Source organism: Cucurbita maxima, unplaced genomic scaffold (assembly GCF_002738345.1).
Source record: "Cucurbita maxima cultivar Rimu unplaced genomic scaffold, Cmax_1.0 Cma_Scf00017, whole genome shotgun sequence".
Lineage (NCBI taxonomy): Eukaryota > Viridiplantae > Streptophyta > Magnoliopsida > Cucurbitales > Cucurbitaceae > Cucurbita > Cucurbita maxima.
Window position 1 is genome coordinate 4,386,627 of NW_019272033.1, and position 8,985 is coordinate 4,395,611.

At 37.7% G+C, this 8,985-nt stretch overlaps 2 protein-coding genes across 9 annotated transcripts in view; one reads left to right on the forward strand and one right to left on the reverse strand.

The window, feature by feature from the left end:
- The first annotated feature begins 698 nt into the window (after positions 1-698).
- Positions 699-3,357, forward strand: LOC111491891. Of its 2 annotated transcripts, XM_023140979.1 has the most exons (5): positions 699-768; positions 859-1,571; positions 2,008-2,439; positions 2,637-2,943; positions 3,076-3,357. In XM_023140979.1, exons 2-5 carry the CDS (start codon positions 1,110-1,112, stop codon positions 3,210-3,212), a joined length of 1,338 nt encoding a protein of 445 aa, XP_022996747.1. In that variant the 5' UTR covers positions 699-768; positions 859-1,109; the 3' UTR covers positions 3,213-3,357. The 2 variants fall into 2 exon arrangements, with proteins under 2 accessions (XP_022996747.1, XP_022996746.1); XM_023140978.1 differs by having other exon boundaries at positions 701-1,571.
- A 623-nt stretch (positions 3,358-3,980) lies between these two features.
- LOC111491887 (cyclin-dependent kinase G-2-like) overlaps positions 3,981-8,985 on the reverse strand; it is an 8,534-nt gene continuing 3,529 nt past the window's right edge. The window contains exons 4-10 of one of the 7 annotated variants that reach the window (XM_023140965.1): positions 8,783-8,894; positions 8,598-8,704; positions 8,182-8,276; positions 6,689-6,736; positions 6,150-6,263; positions 5,887-6,000; positions 3,981-4,041 (exon numbers count right to left, since the gene is read on the reverse strand). In XM_023140965.1, the coding sequence (XP_022996733.1) occupies positions 6,690-6,736; positions 8,182-8,276; positions 8,598-8,704; positions 8,783-8,894 (361 nt within the window). In that variant the 3' untranslated portion in view covers positions 3,981-4,041; positions 5,887-6,000; positions 6,150-6,263; position 6,689. Of the gene's footprint in view, positions 4,042-5,195; positions 5,248-5,886; positions 6,001-6,149; positions 6,737-8,181; positions 8,277-8,597; positions 8,705-8,782; positions 8,895-8,985 lie in introns of those variants that run through there. The other 6 variants (XM_023140970.1, XM_023140969.1, XM_023140967.1 and 3 more) reach the window with 6 other exon arrangements.

Below are 8,985 nucleotides of genomic sequence, written 5' to 3' on the forward strand. Positions count from 1 at the left end.
TTCTTTTGGGAGGATAATAATTTTAATTTAATTTTAAATGAAATTAAATAAAAATAGTTATGAATATAAAAGGTTTAAATTTAGACTTTTGTCATATTTTTTATTTTTTATTTTACAAGCATGCGATCACATATTTTAATTAACAACATTAAATAATCACAAGTTGTGGGAAGCTGATTATTGTTTTTTTTTTTTTTGTTTTTTTTTGGTAAGTTATTATGTCTTGTCCTTTTCATAAGAAAGCATCCTATCGATCATAAAATCAAATGTTGAACATGCTAATCTATGAAATAATTGTGCATTATTAACTTTAATTTAAAATATAAGACCAAAGTTAATATTTGAGTAATTTTAATTAGGTTACAGTAATCAACAACTTTAAAAAGTGAATTATGAATATTGGTTTCATTAGATTTTTTTTATGGAATTTTAAGCCAACTTTTCATAAATAATAAGTGAAATATAATTTTATAAAATTTCAAATATTTGAACTAAAAATATTTTATTAGTCTTTGATAATTATTTTCGTAAATGACACGGTTAAAATTATAATTTAATTATTTAAAATTTGAAGATCAAGCTATACATAAATAAAAATTCGGGGAATTTTCTTTTTTTTTTTGGGGAAAGTTATTATGAAATGTAATTAAAATGTCTTTTGCCGGGATGTGAAGCAAACGAAAAAGAAGAAAAAAGAGAGGGAGAGATCACAAGCTTACGACATGGATCGCACCTTTTCCTCTGCTAAAATGCGAAAATCTAGCCAAGGTAAATCTCCTGCTGCGCTCATTTGTATTTAATTTCTGTTCCTTCGAATTTGAACGGTCCTGATTATTAAAATCTTCATGGGAAGAACAGTTTGATTCCAGCCAACGGCTAAAACTCGAGACCCCAGATATTCGTAGTTATTGCCGCCCACTGTGTACGAATTTTGAGTTCTTTATACTTGTCTGGAATGGGTTTGTTCGAGACATTTTAATTTAAGGGAACTGAGTTCGATGTTTTGTATAAGATATTGACTTCCTTCCATCTTGGATGGAAATCCCCAATTACCAAAACCCCATACCCAAGGAGGAGAAGTTTCAAGTTTGTGTTGATCTTCAACTTCAATGGCTAAGCAGCGTGATCATGTGGATATTGACGATCCTGAAGCCCATCTTCCACTTCTTGATTCTAATCAGAATCAGAGTTCACAAACCACAGGGCGAGAAGAAGACGGCGAAGAAGCCCATTTGGACAGTGCCCTCAAACTGTTCGACACATTGCTTGGCTTTTTGGGCTTCCACCAGTCCTCTGTTTTGAGCTGTGTTTTGTCTTGGTCTGGTTTTGTTCTTGTCGGTATTGTTCTGCCTGTTGTTATGCTGCAGCTCACAGATTGCGCCGCCTGCAAGCAGTACCAGATTAAGGATTTTGAGCTTGACATAGTTGCCTCCCAAGCTTGTCTCGCAGCTGTGTCTCTTCTCTGTCTTTCTCACAACCTCAGAAAATATGGCATAAAGAGGTTCCTCAGTGTTGATAGGCAGATCAGCTCTTTGGCTGGGTTTCGCAAAGACTATGTCAAGAAGATACGGGTGAGCTTCTAGTGAAACTTAATCTTCTTTTGATAAATAGAAACATTAGTCTCTTAGCTCCATGGTAATCCTTTAGATCCCACGTCAAGGAGGAGAACGAAACACCCTTTATAAGGGTGTGGAAACCTTTCTCTAACAGATGCGTTTTAAAAATCTTGGAGGAAGCTCGAAAAGGAAAGCCCAAACAGACGCGTTTTACATTATCTGATGATATAAGTTGTATTATCTCATCTATGATTGAATGCCTACGGATATGAAATGTCACTCATTCCGTTCAAATAAGTTCATGAACATAAGGTGTTGATCAAAAGTAGTACCTTTTGACGTAGTAATTTAAAGTTCACAAGTGCTCATTTTCACTTTTTTGGATCTATTTGTCATGTAAATCTGAACAGTGGTATTAGAAAGAATTTGGTTTGACCATCCATCTCCACAGGGTTCAATACGTTTGCTTGTCTTCTGGGCACTGCCATGTTTCATTTTGAAGGCTGCTAGAGAGGTAATTCGAATACTATATGTGGAGCGTGTAACGTGGGGGCTATCGGTTGCTATCTTACTGGCTATGACCATATCCTGGACTTATCTGAGCTTGATCTCTCTATCCGCCGCCATTGTGTTTCATCTGATGTGTAATTTACAAGTCATCCACTTTGATAACTATGCAAAGCTCCTGCAGACAGAGTCTGAAGTTTTGTTGCTCATTGAGGAGCATATTTTCCTACGCTATCATTTGTCCAAGATAAGCCACAGATTCAGAATCTTTCTTCTTCTAGACTTCCTGGTTGTGACTGCAAGCCAGTTTATGACTCTATTCCAGACGACAAGATATAGTGCAATGGTTACCCTCATAAATAGTGGTGATTTTGCAGTAAGTTCATCAATTTCTTACAACTATCTTTTCTTAGATACATGTAGATCGTTTTACGAGCTCAAGGTTGTATGTCCAAGGCTTGATGTTGGTTTGTCAGCAATACGTTGAGACGAATCTCGACCGTTAAAGCCTGGTAGAGATGAATCTCGATCTTTAAAGCCTGACTTTCCTTACTTTTTCTTCTCAACTTTCAGGTATCTGCAATTGTTCAAGTGGTTGGAGTGATTCTTTGCTTGCATGGAGCAACGAAGATTTCCCACAGAGCCCAAGGAATCGCATCAGTAGCAAGTAGATGGCATGCTTTAGTGACTTGTGGTCCAGGTGATGTATCTCAAACTCGACATCCGAACGGGGACGGGAACTCGGAATCTCCTAAAAGACTGAACTCAATGGCTTGCGCTTACTCTGAAAGTGATTTGGAATCTTTGGATATTGTTACAATGCCTACAACCACACAGCTAGCTTCTTATATGTCCTCCTATCATAAAAGAGAAGCATTTGGTAAGAAACTCAGATATAGTCATCAACTCAATCAATATTTTGCACAATGGGTTCTTTAAAACTCTATAGGAACCTCAATACTATGTGTTTCATGCTGTTCATGCTGTTTTTAACTTGGTCTCCATGGTGCAGTGATGTATTTGCAGATGAATCCAGGGGGAATCACCATTTTTGGGTGGACAGTTAACAGAGCTCTGCTGAACACTATATTCTTTATTGAACTCACGCTGGTCACCTTTGTGCTTGGGAAGACTTTAGTCTTCACGTGAAGTATCAGAAATGTGTGTTAGCTGCCCAATCGGTTATGTTTGTTTGTAAAGCCCTTCAAATATCCTACTAAATGCCTTGCTTACTTGTAAAACAATTAATTGTCTTTTAGCAATTTTGTTTTTGGGCATATATTTTCACATTCCCTCTGCGGGCAGCTGCTCTTCTTGGACTTAATCCCGTTTGATAACCATATAAAAAAATAAATACTATTCTTAGTCAAACTTTAAAAACAAAATTTTGAAAACTCATTTTTCTTTGATTATCAAATCTTGAAGGTGAATAAAAAAACAAAGAAGCTTTCCGCCAAAAATCATGTTTATAAGCTTAATTTAAAAATCATCGACTAAGAATTCAAATCTCTTATTCGAAAACTGAAAATCATCATATAATATTACCAAGGACGAAAAAGTGAGAGTATTAAGAGAAAAATCAAAGATAAAAGCGTAGATCTCGAAGCCTAGTCATCACAAAATTTAAAACCCACGTAAAATTATATAACATTTTGATACTATAAACTGGTGTCCAAAAAAGTTTTTTTTTTTTGAAAAAAAGTCAATCGAAGTGGAGAAGACCTCTAAGATCACAGCTTTGCACCATACAAAACGTGGGTCGGAACAAACAATCAGAAGTCCGAACTTGGCTAGTCAACTAAAGCAGCAGCCAGCGGGTTTTGCAGAGTGCCGGGTGACGAAGAACGCTATCCCCATCATCACTGGAATGACTCGATGATGATTGATCAGTTGGGAGCACCAATGACATGATTTTTGACCTGTGAAATGATGATTGAGGGATGGATCAGGTGTGAGACAGGCATAACAACATGCTTCCCTGTCAATGAATATGCAAGGAAGAAGAAGTCAGAACATCATATGGAAAGCTACTGATGTTAACAGGTAACTGGCGACTCAACCAATCTTCAACTTCATGCTTGCCTAAATTTGAATTTTTAGAAGCCCATGGATGCAAATAATAATGATATAGGGGCATCTGAATAAAATTCCCTTCACTATGTTCTAACGCTAACTTGAGAGCCACCCCACTGCAAATTAGTGTAAGAGCTATAGCTGTAACCAAGGAGATGATAGCAGCTAGGCCTTCAAACCAAGAAGCAACCGAAAAAAGAAAAAAAAAAACTGTTCCCACCTATTTTTGAGAGGTTCTTTTTCCGGGTACTGCCAACAGGAACCCCATAACAGAAATAACATTGCTGCCCTTGGGAAGACCCAGACACCCAGACAGAGATATGTAGGCCAAAGCGCCAGAAATGTTCAAAGTCCAAAGCCAATGAGTTAGGTATGACCCAGCAAAAATATTTGAGAGGGAATGTGTGAGATCACACATCGGTTGGGGAGGAGAAAGAAGCATTCTTTATAAGCGTCTGTAAACCTCTTCCTAGCAAAAATGTTTTAAAAGCCTCGAGGAGAAGCCGAAAAGGAAAAGTCCAAAGAGGATAATATCTGCTAGCAGTAGACTTGGGTCGTTACAAATGGTATCAGAGCCAGACATTGGGGGATGTGCTAGCAAGGAAGTTGAGCCCCTAAGGGTGAGATGGACATAAGGCAGTGTGCCAACAAAGACGCCGGACCAAGGGGTGGATTGAGAGGTCCCACATCGATTGGAAAAGGGAACGAGCACCAGCGAGGATGCTAGACCTCGAAGAGGGGTGGATTATAAGATCCCACATCGGTTGGAGAGGAGAACGAAGCATTCTTTATAAAGGTGTGAAAACCTCTCCCTAGCAAACGTGTTTTAAAAACTGAGAAGAAGTCCGAAAGGAAAAGCCCAAAGAGGACAGATGGGCTTTGGGCCGTTATAAAGATTCATGATTTTGGTTCCTTCTAGGATTGGATGCTATGAGGACTGGGAGAAAATTCAAACATCGTTCATGCAGAGGCTTTTGCTATTTGGGATGTGATACAGCCTCTTGGAAACGCCATGGGCCCTGCAAAATCTTCCAACATCTATTGTTTTTACCATTTCAATTCTCAGGACCTTTAACTGCTTTGCTGGAAAAACGATGAGCCCACAAACCTCCTGAAAAGAACACCATATTTGAGGGTACTTACTTTATGCAAACAATATGTTTACCAAGGGAAACATCCAAAGCCATTATCCAACAAATGCGGGACTCCAATGAGGTGAGAACCCCCTACTTGAAGAACATAGCAATAAGACACGCAGAAGCAAAGAAAACACTTAATAAACTACATCTGTAAATGAAGTGAATAGCTAAATTCAGCAAGAAGATCCAGACAACTGTGCACATAATCTTAAAATTCACAATTCATCTCCCTCCAGAAGAAAAACGATGTAATTAGTAATGCATATATAAGGCTACTATTTGAGTAGTGCTTGAAATGTCAGTAAGTAATTAGACAGTCCATTGTCCACTATGTGAATGCAAAGTTATGGTATGATAATCCCATCCACTAGGTGCACTTCAGAAATAAGACTAGCCAAAGTTGTTCTTAAACAAGCACAATGAACATGAATGAGCAGGGTTACTCTCATTGCGCTTAAGGAGAATGAACGAAACTTGAACTAAGCTTACCTCCTTCAGGTTAAAATAATGTGTGATAATTAGTTTATACACATCTATTTCCTTCTACTTGAGTAGACATATCAAAATACTAACAGAAAACCTTAATCACAGCCAAATTAATCCTTGCTTACCAAAATAATGTAAGAACAGTTGAAGTTCCTTCCAAATCTTGCCTTTCTTCTTCCAACCCATCAAAGGACTGAAATACAGAATTGCCCAAGGTAACATGATCGACAATTGAAAATCTGCATTTGTTTCATTTTAAAACGTTGGCATTCTCTTCAAACGGATGCAAAACAGAAATAGACAGATCTAAATGACTATTTTAAAATGCGCCAGAACCAGAAAGATTATGTCAAAAAAATTCTAGAAAAGGCACAGAAATTTACATTACCTGCATTTTACATGATGGATAAGCAATTATTTTAAGAAATCTAGAGTTCACAGTTTATATCCTCTAGACTCAACTTGCTTGCTTTGTTATTGCAGTGAGACTTCAAGATCAGGATTGGAAGAAAGAAAAAGAAGTTCAATACATCAGGCACCAATTACCATCTCAAAGATCTATGGTTCGTAATACTTGAACTCGGAAGAAAAGGCTTAAGATCTTTTTCCCACAGAATCAAAGGGACTAAGCAAATTGTTAAAACCAATTGCTCACATCAACTCCTTGTGGGGAATGCAAGGTTCATCCCTGGCGGGTAAGACTTTACTTACAAGACAAAAAATTCATGAAGGGAAGCACAACAGAAATAAAGATAATACGAAAAGAACAGGTATCAAAAAATTCCCCCACACATATACTGGTTGGAAAAAGAGCCAGTTTTACCACAGAACTGTCTACCAGAGTCAATAACAAGGATAAAGAATACACCTCATTACCAACAATACTCAATGCATAGTTTTATTTATAGTAAAGCTCAAGGTACTTATCTTAACAAACAGCTATTGCTCCAATCTCGGCAAGCATTTTGCAGGTTCCTGCAAAAGAATACTACACATATCAGCTCACATGATTTTGAGTAAGCTCTTTCCCATTAATGTCTAGACACCATAATTGTAGACAAGTATCCTACTGGTCGTATACATATCTCCCTATTTTAATTGAACTTTCTTTCTTATTGAAAGCAACTGCCTTGACAAACACCACTGGGAGATCAAATAGAAGTTAGCCAGTATACCATATTAAACATGATTCAAAGCATTAGCAAACACAGATACAACTCCACCAGGAATACACAACCATTTACATAAAGATTATAGAAAAGTAGAGACTACAAAATATCATACTATAAGAGAATTGTTGTTCGATGGTGGAGGAGGTTCTATTTCATGCTTAAGGATAAGGGAGATGTGCACGATTGCCTTCATAAATGTTTTTGTAGTACACCAGGCTTAAGAAAATTGGAGCCTTTTTAAGGGTGGGGATGATTAAAAAAAATGGCACCAAAACTTCTCCACTACTTCTCTCTCTCTCGCAATCTCGATAGTCTCCATCCCTTCTCTGTCTCTCGACAAAAGCCTATGTCTCTCCAGATAATTAGTTTTCACCTTTGTACTAACGGTCAAAAAATGAAGGCAAGCATATGAGGACTTTCAAAATTTATGTAGAGGAAATTGTGGCTGTATGGATAGTGGATAGTGGATATGCTAGATGACCTCCTCTTGACCCCGAAATCCCAGAAAATTTTCAGGAAAACAGAATGCAATGGAGAATTATATATATGTATCCAGAAGAAAAGGAACAAGAGAGGCAGTTTCCCGGGGATTACAAAAATTCAAAGTTGGGGGGAAAGCTTTTATTTGGACAAGGTGAGCACCCAGGGGGTAGCATTAAACAAGACGCTGTAAATGACTCTGAGTAATGCCTCAAGTTTATGACGACTTATGAAATATATAAGGTTTCCACATACACCACAACTGAAAATGATACCTTCCAATTATACAGTGTCATGGTCAAATATCAGTTATATTGATGAAAGACAAGCATCCTCCCTTTACTACACCCAGTTGTTTCTCGTAGCCTAAAGGTATACATGGAAAACATAAAGCAATAAAACTGCAAATCATAACTCAACATTGAAGCCCAATTCAAATTCAATAATTTTCCATTTTCTACTAGAACATTTTACAGCAAAAGCTTCTTTTCCTGAAAAGGAAATATGCTAAATCTAGTATGCAAGTGCTACACATGCATTCATTTCCAGATGAAAGTCATCAATCCTTACTGAAAGTACAATATACATATATTCACCAACTACCAGGACGAGCCCCAGGGCAACCAGCACCAATCATCTTGTGAAAAGCAGTGCTATCTTCCTCTTATTCAATTCAACTCCTCTCCCCCCACCAATTTCATAAATAGCAATTCTATATAATAAATGGACAGCTGGGCCTTAGCCATCACTTAACAATTCATCTCTCACCAAAGAGACCAGTAGTTCCCAACTCCTGCTGCCGCAATTCCTTTATACGTTGCTCTTCAAGGGGATCTGGACTCCTTAAAATTCTTCGCATTCTCCTAAACATAAGATAGAAAGAGAACATCACTAACAAAATAAAGGGATACAAGCAGGTCAGTTTGGTCTGGTTTCTGGCCAACACTGAACTGTAAGTAAAAATTGACTTTTTGAAACATCTAACTGATACAAACCACCAAAATATATCAAAACCAAACCAACCAGCTAATGTTATATATTTCATATCTTATCAAACCATACAATAATATATTGCTCAAACGTCCAAAATGACTTGGTTCAACTGGTTTTTTTCAATTTTGGCTAGTTGCACACACAATGTAAATATAAGCAGGCATGAACACCTCAAAGCATTATTAATCTACCTGTCTTGAGCATGCTGAGCAGGGAACGTAGGCATGAACTCCTTAGACTTTGGGAGAGGCACTTCACGGAACCACTCATGATCAAGAGCTTCTTCAGCTGATATTCTCTGTACAAAAATAATGAAATTCAAATCAGCAATGTAAATATAATAGGATAAGACTCACTTGAAATGATTGATAGTTACCTTTTCAGGATCATATGCTAGAAGTTTGTTCAACAGATCGAACCCAGAGTCAGATAGAACTGGAGAGCCAGTAAATGATGTGGCAGGGAATTTCTTCCGAAGCAGATTGAACCTGAAAGGAAGAGAGTAGTAGTCAATATTACAATGAACCTGGGACGCAAAACTGGAAGCCTGGGTAAACGGGGGGGGGGGGGGGGGGGGGG